This window comes from Terrapene carolina, unplaced genomic scaffold (assembly GCF_002925995.2).
Source record: "Terrapene carolina triunguis isolate 2854851 unplaced genomic scaffold, T_m_triunguis-2.0 Scaffold88, whole genome shotgun sequence".
In the NCBI taxonomy this organism is placed as follows: Eukaryota; Metazoa; Chordata; order Testudines; family Emydidae; genus Terrapene; species Terrapene triunguis.
The window spans coordinates 48,061,656-48,089,406 of record NW_020664439.1 but is presented as its reverse complement, the minus strand read 5'-3'; the positions used below and the strand labels follow the sequence as shown (position 1 = coordinate 48,089,406).

Genomic DNA, 27,751 nt, shown 5'->3' with positions numbered 1-27,751 from the left:
ACTGACGGTAGGAGGAAAAACACAGGAAAGTAACTTCCTAGTAAATAGATAAGCTATCGCCTGTGTTTTATGGGGGTTTTAACCTGTAGCCTTATGTTTCCAAACCTTTTTACTTGCTTTTATTTGAATCTCTATCTCGAGCTCTGTTAAACAAACTTCAATTTGGTTTGACAGTAGACACTTCTAGGTGGCTTGTGCTAAGGAGAGGGTTGAACTGAGGTGAAACCAGCGAAGAGGGATTGGAGAACACTGCAGGGGTCCAGAAGATAAGGACTGGGCACGCCAGTGTAACAAAGTGGGGTGTAGCCTGCGTTGGGACAGTCCGCACCAGAGTGCTTTTGTTACCAGCAAGTGAGGAGGGTTTAGTCTGGTGGGCACAGACAAGGCTCCCTCCTGTTGTGAGCAGGTGGGAGAGAGTCACCCTGAACACCTGGGTTAGCCCCCAAAACCCTTGGTTAAACCCAAGGGAGCATTCAGCAGGCCAGAATACCCAGAGCACAATGCATTCCAGCTGCACCCTTTCCCCCTCCTATTGAACCAAACTGTAAACCATTTACATAATAGAAACCATTTCAAGGCAGGGGGTGCGGCAGCATCTAGGTATAATGTGGGAGGAATCAGGATACGGGGGTTGGGATGGCAGCACCATCACTTCCTCTAGCTGGTTTGTGATTGGACAAAACTATTTTAGTTTTCGGTCGCACTTTTTGTCAAATAAACTATTTGTACTGAAAGTAGGACAAGAAGTAATGGATTTAATCTGCACTGAGAGAGCTTAGCTTAGATATTAGGAAAAACTTTCTAACTATAAAGGTAGTTAAATTCTGGAAGGGGCTTCCCCGGGAGGTTGTGGAATCCCTGTCACTGGAGGTGTTTAAGACGCGGTTGGACAGACACCTGCCCGGGCTGGTCTAGGTTTAAACTCTCATGATTATTATTAACCATTTATATTGCAGCAGCGCCTTCAGGCCACAATCAGTTTGGTGGGCCCCAAAGAGCTGACAGTCAGAAGCCCTGGATCTCCTTCGGTTTCAAAAAAAAGGTCCAACAGACTTTTGCCCAGTCCACCCTGTGCACTGAAAGCTTGTTTCCCCCCCATCATCTGAACTTCTTTTTAATACTTTTTTTCTGTTCAGGGATCCAACAATATGTTTTAAATTACGGTTTGGTTTTCCCCCCCCCCCCAGTGTCAAGTGAGATTTTTGAGTGTTTCATTGAGCTGCATTTGCCAAATACTTCATTGCAAGAATGAGAAGCTTGGACAAAAAATACTGCCTTAAAATGAATCCAAAATGAGTAATATTTTGGCAGAGCAGGTGCTGTAGCTTTGGAAGAGGGAACCCTGAAGAGAGCAACATACACACAGCTGGGAGATGAGGAGAATGCTTCACCGACCTCTCCATTCTGGCTGACTATACCCATCCCTGATGATTTATTTGCAAAATTCCTAGAGGTTGGAGGCTTGTGTAGGTGGGAAGGGGGACAGAGAAGCCAGACATCAAGGTCTCCAAGCAGCAGACTGAAGTGTGTCATAAAATATTTAGCAAATAGTAAGGCAACCACAGGGAATTTGAGGGAGCAGGAGAGAGGAAAATACATTGCCTGCAGCTGGGAAGTTGTTTTCTTTTAATGGTTACAGCCATGAAGCAGATCATTTAAGAGGGACTTCCTTGGCTTCTCCACCCCCCACCACACCAAACACTGCCCCTCCCGGGCCCGCTAGAGTGGGGCATGTAGCTAGAAATCTGTACACAAACTGGGCTTCCTTCCCCCAGCACTTATTCATTATCTTCTATCCCCATACCTGCCCCAGCTCAGCCTGATTTTACCTATCTTGCCTTAAAGACATCAGAGCTACCCCAGTTTCTTTGCCCCAGAGGGGACAGGTTGCAGAGGGGCACTTCTGCAACAAATTGAGGAGACTTTTGGGCTTTATGGCTAGTCCTTCTCCCCCCTCACACACCCTAGTCATCAGTTTTCTCCACTCCTGCAGACTGTGAGCTCACTGGGGCAGGGAGGGTCTTTATTACTTGTTTGTACAGCACCTAGCACAATGGGGCTCTGACCCTCAGTGGGGGCTCTAAGTGCTGCTCTCTTTTGGGGTCAGCTCAATAGTGACCTGGGGTGGAATGAAGTCTGTGCACCACTTAGGGTGACCAGATAGCACGTGTGAAAAATTGGGATGGGGCGGGGGGGGGGGGGAGCTGGGGGGTAGGCACCTATATGAGACAAAGCCCCGAATCTCAAGCCTGCCCCTATAAAATCGGGACATCTGGTCACCCTAGCACCACGTCCTATCTGGTAGCAGCTTCATGGCTTCCTTCATCTTTACACCTTTTGGTTCTCGGTCGTGCCCTAGAACCGACCACACAGGCTGTTGTGCTGGTTCCTGGCCCCTAGCCGACTCTCCCCCAATGACAACGTGCCGCATGACCCGTGAAGTGGATGAAGAGTCACAAACGGGGTTGGGGGTGGCGGCGGGGGAGCAGAGGGGCCGTGCTTCCTGGCTCAGCCGCAGCCAGACGATCTCGGGAAGGAGGCGCTGAGGCTGGGTCCGGCTGGGGGTTCTGGCAGGCTCCCCATTCCCTCCTGTCTGGAAGCGGCTCGGGCAGGCAGCGCTCCGCGTGACCCTGCCCAGCCCGGGCGGCTCCGGTTCCCAGGGCGGAGCGGCAGAGCCCGCGGCAGTGCCCGGCCCGCCCCGCTCCGGAGCGGGAGGAGCGTGGGACCCCGCGCGGGTCCCTTGAAGAGTTGCCGGCTGGAGTTTCACGCCCAAGGAGGTCCCCGAGCAGCACGTGGAGCCGGAGCCCAGCCCCGCGGCTGCAGCCTAGGGAGAGCCGCTTGCACCCGGTCCCCGCCTGCCTCTGCCCCGGGGGAGCCCGAGCCCGAGCCCGGTCCCGGCCCGGCCGCCCCGAGCGCAGCGCGGATGGCCCCCGGCTGGCGGAGCCGGCTCTGGGGGGCTCTGCTGCTGCCGCTGCTGGGCCAGGCTGCGGGGAGCCCGGCGGAGCCCCAGCCCCTGCCGCCCTTCGACGCGCTCTTCGCCCGCGGCGTGGAGGCTTGCGACGGCGGCGACTACGCGGGCGCCGTGCGCTGGCTGGAGCGGGCGCTGAGCAGCCACCGGCAGCTGCGGGAGGCGCGGCTGCGCTGCGGGCTGGGCTGCCGGGCGCCCCTGGGGCGGCTCGGGCCGGGCGCCGGCGGGGACCTGCCCTTCTTCGGCTCGGTGCTGCGCCGGGCGCGCTGCCTGCGGGAGTGTCTGGGGCGCCGCCTGGGGGCCGCCTCCCGGCACCGCGCCAGCGAGGACGTGCGGGCCGATTTCCAGCGCCGGGTGCCCTACAACTACCTGCAGCGGGCCTACATCCAGGTGAGACCCAGGCCCCCAATCTATCCACCCCCTGCTTCCTTCTATACCCCCCCCACCCCACATCCACCTCCAGCTTCCTCCCTTCCATCCACCCACCATCGATCCCCACACCCCTCCATCCCTTCATGCAGGGTGTCCTACAACTACCTGCAGCGGGCCTACATCCAGGTGAGAGCCGGGCCCTGCTTCTATCCACCCCCAGCGTCCTTTCATACCCCCCCCAGGCCCCGCATCCACCCCCAGCTTCCTTCCATACCCCCCGGACCACCCCCAACTTCTGTCCATCCGCCCACCCATCCATCCCTTCCAGCGCCGGGTGCCCTACAACTACCTGCAGCCGGCCTACATCCAGGTGAGAGCCGGGCCCCTCATCTACCCTCCCCCAACCCCGCATCCACCCCCTACTTCCTTCCATCTATCCATCCCTGCAGGGTGCCTGCATCCAGGTGAGACCCAGGCCCCCTATCTATCCACCCCCTGCTTCCTTCTATACCCCCCCACCCCACATCCACCTCCAGCTTCCTCCCTTCCATCCACCCACCATCGATCCCCACACCCCTCCATCCCTTCATGCAGGGTGTCCTACAACGACCTGTAGTGGGTGTACTCCCAGGTGAGAGTTGGCCCTGGCCAGCCCCGCAACCCCCTCCATGCATTCTTCCCCCACATCCACCTACTTGCAACAGATATACATCCAGGTGACAGATGCCAGCCAGCCTCTCCATCCATTCACCTGCCTTTCTGTTAATTCCCTTCATCCCTGTCTGTCCTCCTCATCCCTTCCACCTATTCCCCCAGCACCTGGGGCCAGATCTTTAAACGCATATGCGTTTATGAAATTGGTCTGAATTTGGTTCCTAGGCGCTGTTGAAAATCCTACTAGGTGCCTATCTACATCTTTAGGGTGTCTAAACACCTTTAAAATTTGGCACCTGGAGCCCTGCATCTACCTGTGGTGGGCATACATCAGGTGAGACTGAGGCCTCCCTCCCATCCGTCCATCCATCTGGCTCATGGTGCCCTCTAGAATCCGCTTCAGTAGGTGTGAACCCAAGTGAGGAACTAGCCAGTCCATCCCTTCTTCTGTCTCCCCACTCAGCCATTCACCTGTCTTTACAGTTTCTATCCATCTCATTGGTAACACTACGTACAATGAAGCAAAAATAATGAATGATCTAGGGGAGAGATGGGCCAATGTGAAGCCCAAGTGTTTGTTTGGCCCCCTAAAGTCAAAGGAAAATTGAAACCCATGGTATCCGAAGGGATGGACTGATAAGCTGGTCCTGGGCGATTATCTATGCTAAGACATTAGTTTGTGTCCTGAATTGCTGTGGTTTATGACCGTTGCGTTCCTTCTCCTGTTCTTTGGCTGAGGACTCACAAACTCAGTACATCATTAAAGCATGCATGTTCTTTCCTCCTAATGAAAGTTTAAAGGGGACTGGGCTAGGGTTGAAAATGACTTGCCTTACTAGGAGTGTTTTAAGGAAAACCCAGCAAAACCGCATGAAGTTATGGTACAAGAGGCTTTTTCATTTTAATGCAGCAGTACCTTAAACCCCTGTCACTTCAGAGAAACCTCCTTTCTCTCTCCCTGTGCATGTAGCAAGAGGATATATGATTTCTACTCTCGTATTGCATCTGCCTCTCTTTTTCTGGTATGAAATACTTTGCAGGGTAGAGTAGGATCGGGGTTTTTGTAGCCTCTGAAATCCTGCTTATCTGCCCCTTGTCCTGACAATCGTTCCCAAATCATCACTGTTTACTCTTCATGAAGAAGACTGTGTTGTCTTTAATGAACTTCCCGTGGGCAGAAAATCTCCTCGACAGCTGAGGTTGGCTCTCCTTTAATTCAAGGCTGATGTTGTATTTGCTGAGCCACCGGGTACCTGCAGTAAGTTGACTTTTTATGGCTAACAGTATAGAGACTCTTTGGGAATTTATTCTATGCCAAGCTGAAAATTTAAAACATTGCTGGGACGTTCCCTCTGGACTTTTTCCTTATTTAATTGACACAAGGCTGTAGTTGCTAAAGGCAGGTATTAAGTGGAGATCTGCCCTTTAAAATGTAGAGCGTGGCTTGGTGGGGGCGATTCTGCGGCAATCCGCTGAAGCCAAATGGAGAAGCAAACATCAGTACTAGAAAGCATAAACGCTTGTAATGTATTAACTACACAGCGACAGAACGTGGGTGACCATCATCAGTCCCTGTGATTAAGAACCCGCTGAAAATCCTAGCTGCAATTTGTGCTTTGCTTCCTGTTCTGTAATGTCTTAGTTTGAGGTTTCTGCAAACCGCAGAGCTGGAAATGCCAAGGAAAGGCTTTACAGGAAGTTAAGAACTCCAGCATGCATAATGTGCGTCCCTAGAAAGAAATACCACCGGAGAAACAGGGTGATAATTTGGTCCAAATTCTGGTGTCATTGAAGCCGGAAGAACTTTCACCTTAGATGCTGATCCTGCAATGAGCTCTTTGTGGGCGGATGCCTTCACCTCTGTGGAGTTCAGCGAAAGTCACCTTCCTGAGAAAGACACAGTTTCAAGCTTTCTCCTACTGAGAAGCAAATCCAGCGAAGTCAATGGGGTTGCCCATGGGTTCAGGGGTCTGCCTGCATAGACTTCTCAGAAGGATCTGGATTGAACCTGTTATATCTGGGTCCCTTTCAGCAAAATTACTCCATGCTTTAGGGTCTTTTTTGTGTTTGCCAAATACGGGCTGCCTTCCATTCCTGCTTCTGCCATCCGAGTCAGTTTTCCTCCTTTAAAGGGATACAGTGAACTTGAGAACGACTCCATTTTAAAAAGAGGAGTTGAAAGAAGATTCAGATATTACACAGCAGTCTCTGAGCCCCCCCCCCCCGCCAATGTTTTACAGCCCCCGAAGTTTATGGCCTAGATCCTCAAAGGTATTTAGGGGTCTAACTCGCATTGAAATCACTGAACGTTTTGGTGCCTGAAACCTTTAAGAATGTGAGCCTGTATTCCTTCTCAAAGCAGGTCTATCCCCACCTGTTGTAACTGTGGATGTTCTCATTAGCTGTATAAATGTTTGGGTTTCAGATGCTGCCTCTGGGGATTTTTTCTTTGACTGCAACTATTTTAATTGGAAGGTTTCCGTAAAATGATTTTTAAAACTTTCTTCTGATCTCCGGTTTTTCTGCCTTGGCCTCCAGTGAGCCACTTGGTTTAGCATCTTTCTTGCTTAGCAAAACCATTAGTGGGGTATCTGCTAGCTGGAAGAATGTCTCTCCATAATGATGTATCTGCATGGGCCCCTGCGGTGCAGAGACTGATCCAGGTCACTTGTGCAAGACTGGATTTGCCTGGAGTTGTACTGACCACGAGTCCTGGACGTACGTGCACTGAGAGCCAAATCCTCTTTCTGTGCCAAGTCTGAGTAAACGGGTTTGGCATATTCCCCAGGGGATGCAATACACCTCTCACCCCACTAAAACCTGAAGCTGGGGGAGGGGAGGCTGGGAAAAGGGTTGATGCATAGAGCACAACTCACCCCAGCTCTGTTCACCCCCACACAGTCCTGTCCAGTGCAGCAGACAGACATGGCTGGGGTGTGCAGAACTCCCTGAATTCCTCCCCTAATAACCCCTCTGCACGCAGGTTCTGCTGCTACCGAGACTTGCACACCTCTCTAGGGAGGGGGCAGGGGGAGGCTTCATTTGTGTTCTGGCAACTGCTGTTTACAACCACGTTATCTGTTCATTCACTTTAGCAAGTAGGGCCTTGAGTTCCAGATGTGCCAAGCAGCTGCCAGTGGCTGCAGGCTCTACGAGTACAACTCACAGTGCACTTGTATGTATGCTGTGTAGTTGTAGCCCGGTCGGTCCCAGGATATTAGACACAAAAGGCGGGTGAGATAATGTCTGTTATTGGACCAGCTTCTGTTGGTGAGAGAGAGACCAGCGTTCGAGCCATACAGAGCTGAAGCAGAGCTCTGCGTGGCTTGAAAGCTCATGTCTCTCCCCAACAGAAGCTGGCCCAACCCCAGATATTCCCTCACCTGCCTTGGGTCTCTAATTGCACTTGTATGACATCTGGGGAGAGAGGCAGGCAGACGGTGAACCCCTCCTCCCCCCTCCAAGTAGGTCTCTCTCTTAGTTGGCTCATTCGACATGCATTTTCACTCTCCACTCGCTATTTCCTCGCATTGGTGGCTCTTTGTGCCTTTGCGGGGAAGGGTTTATTGGTGGTGGTGGTTGTAATCGACCTGCCACAAAACACTTCTGGAGATCCAAGCCGTGTCTTGCTTTCGCTGCTTGTCTCGAAACCGAAGAGGAAATGAGATTTAGGTTAAACATCCCACTGTGTATCCTGGACAATTCCTTCCTGTCGCTCTGCCAGGAGTGGGTGGGTCACTGGCTGCTGGGTACTTCCATCGCTTCCCTTGTGTGGCTGGACGGCAGGAGTTGATGTCATTTGCATTTTCAGAGAGAATGAACTGTATGGAATGTGCTTTCTCTGTCCCACTCCTAGTGACCTCTCACTTGCTTGTGTAGCTCTCCGGAGGGGAGGGGAATGAACCTCCTATTTGGTAATGACAAAACATGGAATAAATAAAAAATATAAGGCTTGGCACTTGTACAGTGCTTTAAAAAATATGGAGCTGTATAAATATGAACTCATCCACACACCAGCCCTGCAAAGTAGGGAAGGCAGCTGCTATTATCCCTGCCTTGCAGGTGGGGAAACTGAGTCAGAGGGCCAAATGTTCATCTCACACTACTATAGAGCTACAGTAATTCCTTTGGGTCAGTGGAGTTTACCAGTGAAAGTGTGATCCGAATGATGCTCAGAGGGCCTCAGTTACAATGGGGTAGCTCCGTGAGAGCAGAATCTGGCCCAATAATCAAGGTCACTTGTTCAAGTCCCTGTAGTAAGTCAGTGGAAGAGCTGGGTTTAGAAACTGAGGCTTTTTGGTGCCCAGCGCTACTTGCTGCGCTGTCCTGGCCAATTCACTGGAGCACCTTGCCTCTGTCTCTTTTTAAATGTGTGCGGAAAACACTCCTGCAATGATAGGTGGGGTTTTCTAGGTTCATGGACGATACCATACAACCCTGTTGGACCATAACCCACTAGCAGCTCAGCCTTTAACTCTCTGGCAGTAGAGGGAAGGGGGGAAATTCTGGCTTCCGCTAACCCATAAAGGCTTAAAAAAGAAACGCAATCAAATTCCTGCACAAAATGTTGATACAAGGAGGTGTGCCCCAGGCCTGAGCAAGCTTCTGCCTGATTCAGAACTGACTGAGGTCAGCTGAAAGCCTCTCATTGATTTGGGTGGGCTTTGGATCAGGGCCCTAGTGCTGGACCTAGTGCTGACGTTTGGCCAAGCACCCCAAAGTTCAGATGTGCCCTCTGACCTTTGGAGTCACTGGGCTGGAAATGTCCCATGCTCATGCTTCCCCAGGAGATCGCCAGTGTTTCCAGTTGGGCCAGAAATACCCCGGAGACAGCCCGGGTGGGCCAGTGTTTGGATAAGGCTAGAGAATGGGGGGGAGGCACTAATGGGAATAAAAGACGATTTGAGTTTTCCAGCCCATGGAGAAGAGAAGAATCTGTAATGTGTTCCCAAACTCCTGTCTCATCAGCAGAAGAGGCAGTATGTTGGGAGCGCTCTACTTCTATTAGAGACAGGATGACTTGTCTATTACATGCTGGGCTGCTGTCCTTTGAAAACCTGCTAGGCTTCGGTAGGAGGGGATTGGGGGATCACTGGTGCTGTTTGTCCTCTGGACTCTGATTTGAATTATGACCCACCTGCTTTTGCTGCCTTAGCAATTTTTGTTTGTGTCTGAATGTAGCCTGGAGGCCAAAGCTTTTGCCCTCTTGAGGGTTTTTTTCTGCTATGCATGTGGGTTGGGGAAGTAGGCAATTGTGTGACATGACGGCATTGGCTGGTTACAAACTGCTGAGTTAATAACCTTGTTGGAACTTGCTGTGGACGTTCTGCCTGTGAACAGCACAACAGAATGGAGCTCCCCATTCCCTGCACGGATTCCCACAAATCGGGAATCCTTGGCCAAAAATAACTAGTAACTTCCTGGAAAAAATTGACAGGTCAATCAGAAACCATTGCACCTTCTAACCTACCCTCTCCAACTTTTCTCCTAGGTTTTCATTTCCTCCTTTAGTCTTTTTCCTGTCCCCCTTTTGCCTGCATTGTTTTCCGAATGATCTTAATAGCCTTTGCTTCATTTCACATTTGCTTTTCTGTTTGCAGCTCCTGGGTGCTTGGTACCTTTTTCTAGCTATCCATCGCTAAACCCATGTCTACTCAGCCTCTCCTCTTTGTGCACCATGACAAGACACCGTGTAAATTCTATTTCTGTAGCCTGTAACCACCAAATACATTCAAGAGAGATTTGGACTTGGGGGGGGGGGGGGGGGGGGGGGAGAGGGGAGAGGAAGTTCATTGGTTTCTGAAGAATAATATTTTTTTATCCTGACAGTGATCCAATGTCCTTGCCTCTCTTTCTAACACCACAGATCATCAAAATGGAAAGAGTTTTAAAAATTGAATGTATGTTTACTCTTTGTTCTGTTACTTTTCTGCATTTCTTTTGGCTAGGATAACGATTACAGATTAACCAGCATAACTTGTTTCTAGCCAATATTACTTTGAGGATTTCATGCATTAGTACAGGGTGGCTGTTTTTCGGTCACCAGTAGAGCAGGAGAAGGTTTGGTTGTTTTTGTTTTTTTTTTTTAAATAAAGCTGCTGCTGTTGATGTTTTTGTTTTTAAAACATGAAAAACTTTGTATTGATCTTAAGTTTTATTAAAAAGGTGTTTGTAAAAACACTGTATTTTGACCTCACAATGTCCCTTTAACTACTGCATCCTACTACCAGTAATACGTTGTTGTGAACAGCTATTACTGCTACATTGCTCTTATACTGTATAATGCTCTTCATCCAAGGATTTTAAAACACTTCACAAACATTAACTAATACAGATGGGGAAACTGAGGCATGGGCAATTAAATGACTTGACTAAGGCCATACAACAAAGCAGCAGATGGATCAGGAAGGGAATTATTATTATTTATTAGTTGTATTATCATAGTACCGAGGCGCCCCAGTCCTGGGCCTGAACCCGAGGGTGCTAGGTGCTGTACAAACACAGAACAAACTGATTGTCCCTGCTCCAACGGGTTTACAATCTGAGTAATTCAGGAGTCCTGCAGGAGAGTTGGATCAAATCACTTTTACCACTTTAAATCACCCATATCATCTGTCACTAGCACCAGAGTGAGACTTGAAATGGACCATTTGCAGCCATTAAAGGTCCCCTGGCACTTGTTGCAAGACTAGGAATGTTTACCATGGGCCCTGTGCCAAATTCCTTCCATCTCCCAAAATTACTTTCTGCCAACCTAAACTTCAAACTGCGTAATTATATCGGGCCAGTTTCTCCTCTTACACTGATGTAAAGCTGGAATCACTAGATGGGAATCATGGAGTTTTCTTCTGGATTTGCACCAGAGACTAGAATCTGGCTCATCTTGCCTAATCTCTGAAGTTTCAGACACTACTTTTAATTTCTGGTACTAAGATCACTTGCTGTGTGTTATAAACAGCTGCAGCGTTCAACCTCACGGGGGTGAATTTCAGTAGTGGAGGACGTTACCCTCATGTACTTTGTATAGCACAGTTGGAGAATATAAAGAATGTTGGGATTCATGGTATGACAGGATTTTTCGTAATGGTAGTATTTGCATTTCTAAGTGTACATCGCTGACTGTAACGAATTTGCCCAAACCACTGGAAAATGCTGTTCCCTTTGGATGCCTGATGCCTAGTGGCAAATAATAACACGAGAAAAAGCCACTGGTTCAAAATCTGTGCTGGCACAAACAATTTAACTTATTTCTCATTAGAGGTATCACCCACTATGCTTTTTTGGGGGGGTTTGTCCATTTTGTTTTCATCTGACAGATGTCCTGTATCCCAGACAAATGTTGAAATAGAAATATACGGTAATAATAGGGGGCTGCTTTTGTCTCTAATCTTGAAGACTGATTTTGCTCTGCTCTTGACTAAATAAAGAGATTTCAGAGCTGGGTTCTTGGAAAAATCTCTTAATTTAGATTGTCTAAAACAGCATCCTTAGTCCTCACCCAGAGGGTAAACATCTTGGTGGTCAGCGAAGTTAAAAGTATTGCAGTACAAAAATAAACAGTATCTGTATGGGATGGAAATGCTCTGAGCCTTGTGGGATGGAGCTATGAACCCGACCCAGGCCTTCAGCCCTGAAGGCATCATCCCGCTGCCATTGAAATCAGCTGGAGATGGGAATGTTCTGTCAGTCACATCAGTCTCTGAAGAAGGAGAGGGTAGGAGCTCTGCAAATCGAAGCCACTCGGCCCATGTCCAGACACAGCCCATCCGTTCATCTTCTCTGGACAGAGTAGCGATGCTAAAACCCCATGTGGAAGTGTGGAGTCACTGAATGACCTTTAAATCAAGGTAACAAGGTATTGGACTCTGATCGGTTTGTATGAGATATAAACCTAACTATAAGGACTAGCTCCACCCTGAATCCATGGACTTAGGCATCTATCGTCTGCTCGCTCTTGGTGACGGTGTCCTGAATGAAAACTACTCCCACTAGCAGGCCCAGTGGTGCAGCCACGCGGGTTTCTTGGTTTACTGATGAACACTCAGGAGTTTGCTGTTGGCTTTCAACCTGAGGAGTGAGAGTGAACTGAGGGCTGGAGAAATGCGCTGGATACACCGCTCTGAAGACTGAAGCTCTTTATCTATCCACAGAACAGATGCAGTGCGGGCTGTGACAGGGCAAATTGCCCCCCCCCCCCCCCATACTGGCCCCCTCGTGTGTCTCCACGCTGACTTGGGAGGGAGCTTGGAAGGTTAAAAAGGTTACTTGGGTCCCGATTTTCAGATCTCATGAGCACCCAGCACCCCCATTGATGTCAATGGGAGCTGCAGGTGCTCTGGGCTCTCAAAATCAGGCCCTTGTTTAAGCAACAAAGCTACCAAGGGAGGGTGGCATTTTTTTTGTAGTGTGAACATACGTGACTGTTACAAGTTGGGCTGAAATCCACCCAGCTCATTTCACAAAAGCCACTGGACGACCACCCGATGGGGATGACTGGATGTGATCCTGTGAGGTGCTGAGTGTCCTCAGCTCCCTTGCAGGGGGCCTAAGTACCTTGCAGTATCAGGCACCTGGGCTAGATTTGAACCAGTGGCCTGGAGCTGAAATGCTCTAGAGTCTAGTCCTCTTTTTGTCAGTTTCAATTGGAGAGTAAAGTTTCCCATAAGTGGATGTTGGGGTCTCCTCTCTCCTCGAAGCCTGTTGTGGGGAGGATAAGGGTCATGATGGGGGGGTGGGACGGGACGGGACAGACAGCTCTGGTAATTACAAAAGAATCCATCCTTTCTTTTCTAGCCAGGGCCCTGTTCCTGCTCTACTGAAGTCAAAGGAAGCTAGACTGGATCCTAAAGGGTTGTTAATATAATCTGATATTGCACATAACTGGTTCCTCTATCAAATCACTTCCCTAAATAGGTGTTCAGAGGCATTAAGAGGGGAACGGGGCTGATTCTGATTTCTGTTACACCCACATGAATTTGGAATGACTCCACTGAAGTCTCCAGAGTTACTCTGCGTCTACACTGGGGAAGGCCTGTGGTCTTTAATAGCATTTCTGACTGCAGGGAGCACAGCCTTCAAAGTTCCTTGGTTATTTTAGTTTCTGACCAATCCTAGGCAATAACGCCCATGAAGCAACGGCTTTAATTCCTAGGTCTCTGATGACTGATGCTGGTGAGGGGTCTGAGTGTATTCATGCAAAGGGCAGGTAGCTAAACAGCATTCCTTAGCCGCACCATACCTCCCAGCCAAACCACCTCCTCTCCATGGCAACTGGGCACTTAACAGCCCTTCCGAGGCTGGCGTCAAGGGTCGTGGATTAGCCACTGAATAATTATATCAGCAAAAATAGTATCCTGATCCCAGATCATCAATGTCCTTTTTTCCTTCCTTGGATGGGAAGCCAAACCCACATGTCTTAACTGGAATGTAGGGCAGAGTTTGGCTGTGGCCTATCAGATCTGGAGGCCAAATATTTTCTTGTAGCTTCTTGTTCATTTAAAAAAAAGAGGAAAATGTTCCTTCAGGCCTGGGTGAAAGGATGATTTGTGTTCATAACTGGACTGGAACCAGGTGGCTGGCTGCCCCTCACCCCGAGAATGCCAGTGCATTGTTCCCCCGTCTGCAACTCCACCCTTGCAACGTGCAGATGCAGCAGAATTTTCTTTGCAAGCTGGTGTGTTCTTCAGCTGCCCCTCTGCCCCCCGGTGTGGTGCGTTTTAAGCTTAATCTTTCTTGATGTAAAGCATGCAGATGGGGTGTTCAGGAGTAAAAAGGGCAGAGCTGGCACCAGGCTTGCTTCATTAGCGTGATAGGTCTCACGGCAGGTGGTGAGCTTTCAACTTGCAACAGGCATGGGCAGGCAGAATTAATATTGTGGTGTTCAAGGTTGTATTTAAAAACAGAAAGCATTGAAGGTTGGATGTGACAGAGGGAATCAGACTTACCGAGGCATCATAAGTAAAGAAACACATGCAAGTGATGAACTATACATGCAGGCCAAGATTTTCAAAAACGAGGGACCTGACATCAGGCTCTTAAATCCATATTTAGGCTCCTCAAATAAATAGCCTACTTTTCCAGTTGTGCCTAGTGCCCACAACACCTGCTGAAGACTGTAGGGGCCGCTGGATGCTCCGCTCTTTCAGGCCACTTATTTACATTCTTCTGTATGCACGCAGGAGTCTAATGTCAGGCCTCTATTTTGCAAAATCCTAACCCCAGTTCATTGCATGTCTCCTAGAGCGTTGCCCAACGTTCGTGGGGAATGGAGTGCTGGTTTATTGTTGATGGCCACTCAGCTAAGGGTGATGTGGTGGCTCAGGGGGGATCCGCATGGATGCCTCCATCACCAACACACACACACACACACACACACACACTCACACCAAAGATAAAACATCTTGCTTCGGATAGGCAATGGAGATTCTAGAGTTAAACCAGATGCTTCGAAGGATGATGCAAGAAACCCACAGCAGTAGATGTTGGATAATCTGCTCCCCCCACATTAGATCTCATCCTGTGTGAACCAACTCTGTGTGTTGTTGGTTTGAATCTGGCCTGGCTCAGAGGTGATGGAGAGTTGTTGACTTGGGATGGCTGTTTGGTGGGTCTCAGTCTGGTTCCTCATGCACAAGTGTCAACATTGTAATAGGCTCTCCTGGGAGAGTGCTGAATAGGCATAAACAGAGACTGTAGCACTCCCTTGTGCCTAGAGGTGCCCACACACCCCTCAATCGGGAGTTGGGCATTGTGGGGAGACACAAGTGATCGATGCTGTGTATCAGTTCTATGGACACCGAACTGGTTTCCAGTGTAGCCGGATGCTCACAACTCTAAGTGATGTCAGTAGAAGCTGCAGGGACTCAGCACCTCTTGAGATTGACTGGATGCCTTTTCCCGAGCACCGAAAACAACATTACATTAACAACCTAACCGGAGAACTGAAATTAGACTCAGAATAATGCTGTGCATGGTATGGAGACTTCAGATGAATGAGCTGGCCTGGCTTTTGCCAGTGCACTCAGAGGATTTTGCAGAAGGAAGTGCCAATAACTGAGATGCTGGAGGCAGCTTCCAGGAGTCCCTTGTTATAATCTTCTCACCAAGTTGAAGAGGGAGTTTAATGAGATTGTGTTGGAGTCATTCCATGTATGGATCCCAACCAGAGAGGATCTGTTCCCAGGGCTCAGACAAATACTTCTGGATCGCATTTTATTTTACCTTTGGAACATATCAAAGGCCTAGAAAAGCTCTCATTTGAAGAGAGATTTGAAAAGGTTGGGATTATTTATCTTTGAAAGGACATGAACAAGAGGAGGTACAGATTAAGAGTATGTGAGATAATGAATTGTCTCGAAGGTAGATCAGGAACTTCTGCTCTTCTTGATTTATAATACGAGAACAAGGGGACATCTGGTGAAACACAGAGTTGGGAAATTCAAAACTGATCTACTCTGTCTCAACATGTGTAATTAGACTGTGGAAAACACTCCCACAGGAAGTTGTTGAGGCTAAGAATTAAAAAGCTTCAAAAAGGGATTGAATATATAAATAGCAAGAATATTTAGAATATCATAATTAATGACAATAAAAATGTTGACCGGGATATTAAAGCTTGTGCCTCAGGACTTACGCCAATCACTAATTATTAGAAATCAGGATGAGATCTAATGTGGGGGGAGTGGATCATCCAACATCTACTGCTGCGGGTTTCTTGCATCATCCTCTGAAGCATCTGGTTTAACTCTAGACTCTCCCATGCCTCGTGGTGCTTGAGGCAGCCTATTTTCCCCCATTGTTGCCTATCCGGAGCAAGATGTTTTACCCCATCGTAAGTTGTCTCCATGACGGTAATATCCTTTTCGATCATCCTCTGATAGGTCATTCTTTGTCCTCCATGCTTTCTCTTCTCTCCAGATTGGATCCAATGTAAGACATGCCTTGTGCTTGTGCCACACGGTAGCCCGATGGCATGGCCAAACCACCATAGCCGTCTCTGTCCGATTATTGAATCTGCAGTCCACTGACCTGTGTGTACAACACTTCCACATGGGTTACACAATCTCTCCTATGAATTCCCAAGGTTCTTCTTAAACAGCGCTGCATTCAGCTTCTTTTTGTACTTCCACCATCTGCCATGTTTCCTAGGTATACAGTAAGGCATTGTACAATCTCATTTTAGTACGTCGATGTATCTTTCTACTCTTCCAGATGTTTGACAAACGGGAAAATGATCCACTGGCTTGGCCCAGTCTTGCCTTCGTTACGTTAGTGAGCTACTATTAGCAGATATTGTAATTCCAAGATGTACTAATAGCAACATGGTCAAGCTGTTTCTGGGTGAAGCCATCCTATGATCTCCGTGTCCGTTTCTTTCCTCGTGTAGTAATAGTAGACCCTCCAATGCAAAGGTTGCATATGCTGCAGAGTTCAACAAAACATTCTCCATTGTCAGTCTGTCCTAAGATGCTGTCTCTTCCCGTAATGTGTTCATATCCAGTATTATCCTCACTAAAACCTGTGCATTTAGATTTCCCCCGAGGATAGCAATGTCATAGTTCTTGATCTTGTCGCAGACGCTCTGCAGTCTTGACCTGTTCATCGCTATTGTTTGTTGGAGGATAACACTGAGCAATGGTGACTTTTTCGCATAGTTTGTGACAAAGTGAGCAGTCAATATTCTTAAGTTTACAGGTTCCCATTCCTTCAGTGCTTTTAGTAGCTTCCTTGCTCAATAATGAACCTATTCCTTCCTGGTGTTTTGTCATCTTCTCTTCCAGAATATAAAACAATCACACCTTCCTACAGTAATTTGCCTCATCCAGCCCACCTAATATCACTCAGTGCAAGTATACGTAGGCCAAAGATTTTCATGTCTCTGATAACTTGTATCAATCTACCTGTGCTCCAAAGCAATCTAACATTCCGACACCCAATTCTTGTCTTGATCTTAGCTGTGAAGATATCCTGTTTCAGAGGAAGAACTTCTGGATCATAGTGGTGGCTGGATTTGCTGGTTGACCAGTAATATCTTGTCTTATGTCCAGCAGATCATAGATCTCCACAGTTGATGTCTGTATTTGCAAATCTGTGATACTTATTTTGTCTCTGGGCTGTTTCTGTAACAGAAAGCATTTTTATGTGGCTAGGTTATTAGCCTGATTTATAGCCCCTTGCTAGGAGGACTGGTGGACTAGCTATAGTCTGGCTCCTACTCTTTGACCCTGTCTTGCTTGGGTGGCCCTCCCAGGGGTTCTGCTCCCACCAGCATAGCTCTCAAGGTTATTGGAGCACGCAAGCCTTCCCACCTCTTCAAGGTTCAATCCCTGGGGAAAGGTTGGAGACAGGACACTGGGCTAGATGGGTCTTGGTTCTGATCCAATCTGGCAATTCTTGTTTACCAGATTAGTCCAAATGGGTGCCATGGAAAAAAAATGTCTTGGAAGAGGTGAGACCTCCCTGCAAAGTCTGTGTTCCACGCCCGTTCTCACCGCACGAGCTGAAGGCCGTGCCATGCTGTCCGTACCCTAGGTGGATTCTCTTCTTGCAACTGTGTCTGTCTGCTGGAATTGCAGGGAGGCTACAGTTACAGGTTGTTTGCCAAGTTGGGCCACCTCCTTCCTTAGGTCAGAGACTGGCTCTGTTTTAAATGGTGAGGGGGGAAAATAAATGAATTCTCCAGTCCCTTGCTCCTCCTTTCGGCAATGAGCCCCATGTAAACAGACCCACAGCACTCCACTGAATTCAGGGATCTACCCACACAGGGTTCATTGCAGGACTGGCGGGTAAGGGGGCATAGACATGTTTAAAATGGGGGCAGCAAGTCACTGACCAGTACCGCAGCTGTAAACCCCTAGCGTGATTCTGTAGGGAGCCACATGACGAGACGCTGAGGTACAAAGCCTAACGCTTTGGCAAGGAACTTGATGACATTTCTTTTTTAAAAACGGAGCCAGTCCCCTTCCTTCCCAGAAACCATCCGAGTGGTAAGAAGCAAAGCTGCGCGGAACAACCTTCCAAATATTTGCACAAGGTGTTGCTGAGATTGAAGGCTGCCCAGGAAGCGAGCCACGGCCTGAGGATTCCTGCTCAGAGAGCCCCTGCTCTGGTGCTGTCTGTTTGAAGGCACGTGGCATCAGCGTGTGTTGTAAGGCCCTGTGCCTTGAGATACTCAATTCGGAAGGGTCATGAATCTGCTGCTGCTGAGGAGTTCCCCAGTTTCCATAAAACATTCTTAAAGGGACAGTGACAACTGGACATGACCGCTCTTTGCCTGTCATCTGTGTTTGGATTCTACAGGGATGGGTGCTATAGACCAGCTAGGGCCATGGTTCTGGTGTGAACGGGCCCCTGTGCAGGCTCTGGCGTCCGCCCGGGTGCCTTCCATTGCAAGATGGGTGCCTTGGGTAGTTCCTGTGTTCTCCTGCCGTGTCAGTAAGGTCCCGATTCTGAAAACGATTAAGCACCTGAGTAACTTTGCACCCGTTGAATTCAACCAGCTAGATTCTGCTCTTCACTACTCCAGTTTCATACTGCTGCAGCCCCAGGGAGGTCAATGGCGTTATTCTGCATTTACACTGGTGTAACTAGGCAGAATCTGGCCCAATGGAGCTACTCTCTTGTGTCAAGTTATGTGCATAAGTGTTTGCGGGAGGAAGGCCTTAGTCAATTATTCCGTGTGGAAAAGACCCACATTGACATCCATGGAGGAGCAGGAAAAACCCTTATAAAATGTTTTCTTAAAGGAATGTATTACAGGACATTTCTAGGACTAGACACTATTTTAAGGAAACTGGATTTTTTTTAAATAGGGGAATTTGTGCATTGCAATGCTTTTACCTCCCGACATCGGGACTCCGGGGGTTCCTCTTGAAACATGAGCTAAGCTCGGAACATACAGGGCAGTGCAGTCAGAGGGAATTTTGCTTTCAGAACATAAGCCTGCCTCAAAGGTGGGCAGCGCTGATTCATAGCAAGTGTTCATTTATTCGTGCAAGCCTGTTCTATCAATTAAAGCTCTGTCTCACATTAAGCTGAGAATTGTGTAAAGCCTACTAGTGTTTTTCTTTATCATATCCCCCTTCATTTTCCTCTGTTCCCCAGTAATTAGAGCAGATTACACAGCAGCCCAGCAAGAGCGGGCATATGTTGAGGTCAGAGCAGCCGTGTGTTAAGAACGATCATGATCTAAATGACGGCATGGTGTGTGTAAACCTGCAAGTGACTATCTCCGCCTAGGACCCCGCTTACGTGCCTGATCTGTGAGTCTTACCAGTCTAATGTAGGTGTGGGCAGGCAGCGAGTAACTATCTGAACAAGTTAATACGCCGGAAAAGGAGTAATGCTTTATCACAGGGGCGGTGCAGCCGATCCAGGGGTGGGAAGGGGTTAAGTCATCTCCCTCTGGCTTGGGGAAAGACAATTGCCTGTCCTGAGTGTGGGGAATTTGCAGGGTAGCGGGGTAAGGCCAGCTGTGGGGAATTACTTCATTCTGCCTCCCCTGCACACTGTCAGATGTGCTGTGGGTCTTTGGCACTGCGGCTGGTAGTGACAGTCCAGGAGGAAGGATCTCTGAGTGGACAACTGGGGTTTTTCCCTCCCAGGGCTAGGCTGAACTGAGCCTTGCTTTACCCTTTGCTTTGGCTTCTGGGCCATAAGGGGACGGGACATTCTTGGCATTCACCTCTTGCTTCTGCAATAGCATTCACACCCTTCCTATGCGTGTGGGTTCCTCTGCTGCTCCGACGGGCTTGCCTCACATATAGCATTGTATCGTTCATGAGATTTGCACCAGAAATAAAACCGACCTTGCCTTCCATAAGCTTCTTGGCACAGGCGTAGAAGTGGACTGTGACATCTACCCCTGTGGTGCAGAATTTTCTGTAGCCAGTAAAAATACGTATTTTGGGAAAATGCAGGGCGGTGGGGGAGGGGTGTTGGACTACAAGAGCCGTTTGGCCTTAGGTTCTGTGCACAGCCAGTCAGTAGTGATGAGTTGTTGCCAACTGATCGCCATGTGGAATGGGTGCAGGAAGGGCAGGGCTCAGCCTAGTTGCTAATGTCCACATCTCACACACAGCTCTCCCAGCTGGCACTGCACTGGCATCCTTGTAGAGAGATCAAGGACCCAAGAGTGGGCCCTGGAGGCCTCTTTCTGCTACGGGTAGGTCTGTTCTTGAGGCATCTTGGCAGGGAGTGGTGTGGTAGGCAACTTGTCCGCAGTCCAGCCTGTATCCTGTCTGTGGATGGACAGAGGCTGCGAGTTCCCCGGACTGTCGGTCCTGCCCCTGTCACCAGAACCACGGGCAGGTAAATGGAAGAAAGGCTGAGTGTAGGAAATCAATGTCGCTGTCGGCAGAAACGTGATACTTTTGGGCCTAGGTTCCCTGCACCCTGGATTTGTAGTTCTAGCCCATTTCCTTGACTGGAGGCAGATGTTCTGTGTGTGCCTCTGATCTGCAGCTCATCGCCAAACCAGAACACTAAGTGGGGGTTAAAGTGCTTTACAGAAACTTCCTGTGTTGTTCCTGCAACCCCTCCGCTAGTGCAGGCTATGTTCCCTGTCCCCACGTCTCCTCCCTGGCATGGCCGCTGTGGCCTTTTAAAGATCACAGTCTGCGCCTGCCAGACACGGTGTAAATAGAGCCATCACCCAGGGGCCTGTTGCTATCCAGGAGGAAACAGGCTTTTCCTGGCTGCCACACCCACCCCCGGAGATTTTTCCAAGGGATTTTTTTCATAGGGATTTTCCAGCTATAGTTTCTGCTGGGTCATCTGGTCTAGTAGCCCTCAAACTTTCTCCACTAAGAGTCCACAAACCAGCTGAGGATTTTTAGTGCCCCCCAAATCCCCCAATCCTTCACAGTTGCTAGAAAGAAGAAACGGCAGCTGCTTTCGGGTGTGAGATGCGGGGTCTGAGTGAAGGGCTGATTTCCCCCTGTCCTCAGCACGTGGTGCCCTCACTTAGGCATAGCATCAAAACCTGACCCTTTGCCAAGGATACTAAATGTCTCCTAACATCCTGCAATACCTATAATCCTAGAGGGCTCAGTCCCACCCTCCTCACACAGGCAGGCCCAGAGGGTGCATTATGACTAAACCTCAGAAATCTGAACCCATCCTGTGACCGCTAAAGCTCTGGGAATCGAATGTTCTCAAACTCCGGCCCTGAACTTAGATGAGGAGAGCAACCCATCTCTGGGGACTCATTCCTTGCCTGATTGCTGTGTGAGTTTAAAACATTCAGCAGAACATGCTCTGGAAAATGACTTTGCACTGGAGCATGAGGTTATCTGAGGGGTTGTTTTTAACTCCAGTTCACTGTTGTTTTAAGCACCATGCTTCTGTTTTCCATGGCTATTTCTGGATCCTCTCTTTGAAATGCTGCTATATGATAGACTTGCAAACACGCTTCTTTAGTCCCTTTGAAGTTTTTTGAATTGGAACAAAACCAGTTACGTAGACCTGAAAAATCACTTAGGTTAATTTCTGTTCTTGAAAGTTACAGGGTTTAAAGTTATTTCTGAGTTCTTACAAATCCATGCACTGCCTTAGAGCAATAGAAAATATGCAGTGTACAGCCATACCACCCTCCGTGTTTGGAATGAGACACATTAGATAAGGACTGAAGTTGGGGCATATTTCAGATGTATTATTTACATTCCTGTTTGGGAATAAACTACCAGCAACTTTGAAAATGATCCTTGGAGAGCTGAATAAATGAGCACAGTTACCCGAAGAATTCAAATGCTCTTAGGTTTTTTGTGTGTGTTTAGTATTGGAATAAGCAAAACGTGCAAAAGGAAGTCTTATCAGATGCATGGATGACAAGAGCACCCTTGCACATGCTCGGTACGTTTTCATGGATCTATTCTACATTTGCACTGAGACTCTTAGAGCCAAGGGTCACAAGGACTAAATTCTCTTCTCACTTGCACCTAGGCTGCACCACTGAAACAGGAGGGCTTGCTCAGGTGTAAATGAAAGCAGAATTTGGCCCAGTATCTGCAGGTTTACTTCATCCAGCACTGAAATGCAGCCATTGCTGGGGTGGAGGACAACACCTTTGGGAAGTGAAGTAGAACACTGTATTGTATTGAAGCTAAGAGTCAGTTTAGCTATCTGTTCCCCATACAGGAGTGGCTATAGCACTCCAATAGCGCTGTAGTCTGCAGAGTACATAAAAGCTACTACACTGGCAGCCTTATTTTTCAAAGGCCAAGTTGAGTGCTTGGCTCAGATTGCAAACTTCCAGTTGAGATTTTTGACTCCCCCGAGGTCTGTGGGTGTTTGTTTGGGATCTGACTCCTATGTAGTTAAAAACATTAAAAAGACAGGAGGACTAGTATGTGAAGGGGAGGAAGGAGAAATCCTTTTCTCTTGGCTATAGCTAGAGGTTCCTTTTTCTGCGGGTATCAGTCAAGTCCATGCAAGGACAACAGGCCCTCTCTGAATGAGCTCTGTCATTTTTCCTTGCTACAACGGTTGTATGGTAGAGTTAAGCCCCTGGTGTATTCTCCCCTTTCTGCACCAGGCAGCCTGTCTTTGTGCTTATTGCATTCAGAGCTCTCACTTCATATTCCTGAACACTCCTTCCTTGGCCGGCTTTTATTTGGACCAATGCAGAATGCAACCCCCACCCCCCTTCTTATCTGGGAACGCTGTTTGGCGCAGGCAAAGACTTTGCCCTGCCAGTGACCTATGACAACAGCAGGAGGATGTCAGTGCTAGAGAATTTCACTCTAGCCAGAGGTACAAACAGAATGCCACCAGAAATAGCAGTGGTATAGGTTTACTGAGCTGCGTGCTGGGTCCTGGCTCTTGGAGCCAAGGGTCACAAGGACGACAACCCAAGGGGACCTACTCTGGTTAGCTGATGTATGTATCCTGAACCTGGATTTGTAAGCGTCCATTGCCGGATGCTCAGCTGCAAAACCGTCAGCTTCCTGTGATGAGACAGCTCTCCAGGCTTTGCCGTCTGTCCTGTGGAACAGCACTGGTCAGTCGGTCCCTATTATATTCTTGGCCACTCCGCTTGAGGGCCACATGTCCCAAAACAGCAACAGCAAACAGCAGGAGTCTGATCAGTCCCCTAAGGCTGGTCGGGAAAGTGGTTTTTGTTCCCGCAGGGTGATAGAAATGAAAGCTTTCGTTTGGGTCAAAGGTTTTCCTGTTCTCAGCAAAAAAATTGTAAGTTTTTCTTGAAAGTGGTTGTGTTCTGCCGAAACGTCCATTTCAATAAGGAAGCTATTTTCAACAACAAAAAATGTTTGTTGAGCAGCTCTGCAACCCGCCCAGTTGTGAATCCCCTCGGAATGGCTGCATCTGCATCCCAGTCCCGTCCGTCGGCCCCAGGGCTCTGGGCTTTCCTTCGAAATCTTGTTCTAGCAGCATCCTCCCTCCTTGTGCTCCGCTCAGTAAAGTCTGGTTGAGTTGGGCAGGTGTCTCAGCCTTTTGATTAGCGTGTGTGTGTGTGTGTGTGTGTACACACATATGTACAAGTAGAGTGGGCCATATGCTGCCTGTGACTTTGTTCTGCACTGACTTATCCATTGCTGCTAGTGCAAGATTCAGGAGGGATTCCATAGTATTTGCATTCAGCTCCTGCTTGGCAGTCCGGCATTTTATTATCTGTCTTTTTTTTTAATGTATTCTCTATTTGGTAACTGTGGCAGCTGTTGTAGATATCTCTTTGCACAGGAGTAAATTCCTAGGGGAGCTGAACCTGCTCAGTTACGCTGGTGAAAATCAGGAGTAATTCCATCCAAGTCAGTGGAGCTACGTAGGTATGGAAACCCAGATGAGTGAGAGCAAATATTTAGCAGTTCTCTAGTCTTGGATCTTCCAAACAACTTTTCCACCTCAAACCAGACCTATGGCACCTCCTTGCTATTCCAGGCCTGGGACAACCCTCCACTCTACGGCTGTGGTAATGCCCTTCAGTCCTGATCAGTAACACCTGTGCTGTTGCAGGATGGGAGGCTCCCCAGGAGCCGTAGATTTTAGTCTTCACAATTTTGTTGCAGATTTCCATACAGTGTGGTGGAACAGACAGATGTCCCCTGGCACTTGATGGAGATCCTGAAACTTATTTCACCTGAGCCATCTATCTTTGCACTTCAGTAATTACAGCAGGGAAAATGCATTAAACCATTGCACTCCTGGAAGCCTCCGTTCCCGGGCTACGCTGACGTGGATTTGGGTCTTGCGTGCGCTCACAGCCTTAGGGAAAAAGTCTATCGGTTGTACTTCGTCGAGCCTTTTGGAGTTCCCAGCTGGAGGAGAACTTGGCAAAACATGGCTGCCTGAATGTCTAAATGCTTGCTTCTTTGTTCACATTCACTTTTGTCTCAGGAGGAATGAAGTAATTTATTTGATTTGCCCTGCTGCTTTATGCCGATACCGATGAATGGCAGAAAACAAGACCCTGGTGAGTATGTGTAATCTGGGAGCATGTGGTTTTGAAATATGTGGTAACTTACACATCAGTACTAGAGTGGCCAGTTTGGAAGACCTATCAGCAAGGCTCTTGACTAACTTAAGATAATGACTCTTCTAGGAGATGTGCAGTGTCGTAGAGGGGAAGGAATGTAAAGTAAACCACTGCTAAAGTTGTCTTACCTCATTAGCCACAGAAAAGCAGCCTGCGATTCAACTGAAAACTTTTCCCCACAAAGGTCTGGATTCATCCCGTGTAGGCAGAGCATAGTGTGGTGTAGTCTAAATACAAGGTAAAAAGCCAATATCACATATGGATTTGGGTGGGAGCCTTGCTGAAGTCGGAAAAAGGCTAGGTCTCATTCACCGATTAAGGCTGTGTGACTTCATTGGAGCATGTATGGAGAAGGAACATTTAGCTGTATAATTATCATAAATAGGAAATTCTGAGCTTTTTCTGTGACTAGCTTTTCAAATGCTAGTCTAATGCAGTCACCAGCTTTTGCTTATGAAAGGCCCGTCCTGAGTTGTTGTCAGTGGTTTCCTAGCTTTAAAGAAACCTCTAAGCATCACATCTTGTTCTGAGGAAAGCGGCCACCTTCTTTTCCCCTTCTTGTCTCAGAAATTGTTCTCCCGCAAATCCTCAGGGGCTTGCAGTTCCTTCCTAGTTAGACGCCATTAGGTTTAATAAGGGAGCATTGACTGAACCAATTATAGACTCTTTGATAACTGCTCCTGCTGCTGCTGGTGGTGGTAACACAGACCAGAACAGATGCCAAGAAACTAAACACTTTTTGGGGTGTTTTTTTTTTTCTTTTGGCTGTTCATCCTTGTGGAAGCCCCATTTCACACTGCAAGAGGGTATGTGGACGACAGCTGAATACCCAGCTGTGATGTACAGATGACTGTTTATTTTCCCTTCAGATTCACAAAACAAATACACATATGCTGGGTCACATTGCTTGCAAAGGGCTTTAAGAGAGATTCTCCTTCAGCAAGGAGGGAATTGATTTAGTTGGGAATTGGTCCTGCTTTGAGCAGGGGGTTGGACTAGATGACCTCCTGAGGTCCCTTCCAACCCTGATATTCTATGATTCTATGATTCTAAGGATTTCAACTCGCAGAAAGTGGATCACAAATGAGCGTTCATCGCTCATGAAATAAGTATCTTCTCCTAGCAAGGTTAGACAAACTGCTTTCATGGGTTGATGGATGACCTGCTGAGGTCCCTCTCTTCCCATGGAATGATACTCAGGACTCTGCAGAATTGGGACCTTTACTGCTTTTTGATTTTCTTAAATAGGTCTAGGGCCCGATCCAGCACCATTGAAGTGAATGGGGGGAAAAACAACTGAGTTAAATGGACACTAGAATGAACTCAGTCCTCAGCCCCGTCATGAGTAGGCCCAACCTGGCTAGCAGTTAGTGGGTCACAACACAAGGTAGTACGGCACCAAAATGTGAATTGAACGCATCCTATAATTCCAGCGTTACAACATACCCTGCATTCTGTGTACCCTGATGTGTAAATGCTCAGGGTTTATCATTTTCAGTTTTCTTGTTTAAATCCTTGCAAAGCTACTGAATTATCGCTTTTTGTGCAAAAATGCTATTTTAAGAAGCGTGTCGAACTTTTTAAAAAAGTATAGTTGTCATGGGAAACTCTGCCAGCCAGCTGCTGTGGATTATTATGGTATTTGAGCCAAGTCTTCAGTTCTAGAGTTGTGGTATAATGTTTATTAGGAACTTTTTTTCTTTCTACAGGGTCCATTAATCCCCTTAAATTTAAAGTAGCAGGAGGATGGTAATTGGAGAAATGAACTGATTTATTTTACTGGAATGGAATAGAAAATGATTGAGTATATTAGTGTGAAGTAAGAAGAGCTGTTATTAGTGCACATATTGTAGATAGTCTGTTGGAAGATCACCTTGGTTTAAAGTACGTACATTTCCTTTCATAGCATTCCTTCTTTCACTGCAGCCATGACTCTCTTTTTCTGGCCAATGAATTCCTAATGTGTAACCCACACTAAACCAGTGTGGATCTTTGTCCCCTGGCTAGTGGCTAGACCTAGTTCCTTAGCTCAGTGGCTCACGTTGGATTAATGTGGGTTGCACTAGATGGGAGATACCAAAGTTATTTCATTTACATTTGCCTGGCAAGGTATTCAGTGCAGTCTCCTATAGGAGAACAGTGGTTATCCATAATGAGTGTGTGAACCATTGACAGACTCTAACCTAATTGTGACAGAGACAAGTCACTGATTCAGAGCAATCTGGATCTCTTGGTAAACCGAGCGCAAGCAAACAATACGCTGTTTAATGTGGCTACATGTAAATGTATTATACATTTACGAACAAAGAATGTAGACCGCACTTACAGGATGGGGGACTCTATCCTGAGAAGCAGTGACCTTGAAAACGTTTTGGAGGTCATGGTGGCTAATCTGCTGAACATGAGCTCCTAGTGTGCTGCTGTGGCCAAAAGGGCTAATGAGATCCTGGGATGCATAAACGGGAAATCTTGAGTAGGCGCAGAGAGGTTATTTTACCTCTATATTTGGCACTTGTGATACCACTGCTGGAATCCTGTGTCCCGTGCTGGTGCTCACAGTTCAAGAAGGATGTTGATAAATTGCAGAAGGTTCAGAGAAGAGCCATGAGAATGATTAAAGGATTAGAAAACCTGCCTTACAGTGACAGACTCATGGAGCTCAGTCTATTTAGCTTAACAAACAGAAGATTAAGGGATGATTTGATAACAATCTGCAAGTATCTACATGGGGAACAAATATTTAATAATGGGCTCTTCAGTCGAGTAGAGGAAGGTCTAACATGATCAAGTGACTGGAACCTGAAACTAGACCAATTCAGACTGGAAATAAAGTGTAAATTTTTAACAGTGAGAGTAATTAATCATTGGAACAATTTACCAAAGAGCGTGGTGGATTCTCCATCACTGATTCATTTTTAAATCAAGAATTCCTTCCTTAGAAGTTTTTAATTCCTTCCTTAGAGGTTTTTAAGGCCCGGCTTGACAAAGCCCTGGCTGGGATGATTTAGTTGGGGATTGGTCCTGCTTTGAGCAGGGGGTTGGACTAGATACCTCCTGAGGTCCCTTCCAACCCTGATATTCTGTGATTCTACGGGATGTTTTCCTAAAACCTCTGCTCTAGGAATTACGCTGGGGCAGGTCTCTGGCCTGTGCTCTGCAGGGGGTCAGACTAGATGATCACAATGGTCCCTTCTGACTTGGAATCTAGAAATAAAGGTGGAATAAATAGGGATGAGTTGAATAGACGCGGCTGTGTCACAAATGTT

General features: G+C 47.7%; 1 protein-coding gene across 2 annotated transcripts in view; it reads left to right on the top strand.

Annotated features, from left to right (window-relative positions):
* The first annotated feature begins 2,535 nt into the window (after positions 1-2,535).
* P3H2 (prolyl 3-hydroxylase 2) overlaps positions 2,536-27,751 on the top strand; it is a 114,193-nt gene continuing 88,977 nt past the window's right edge. Inside the window, exon 1 of one of the 2 annotated variants that reach the window (XM_024202385.3) lies at positions 2,536-3,358. In XM_024202385.3, the coding sequence (XP_024058153.2) occupies positions 2,924-3,358 (435 nt within the window). In that variant the 5' untranslated portion in view covers positions 2,536-2,923. Of the gene's footprint in view, positions 3,359-3,500; positions 3,527-27,751 lie in introns of those variants that run through there. The other variant, XM_024202386.2, reaches the window with a different exon arrangement.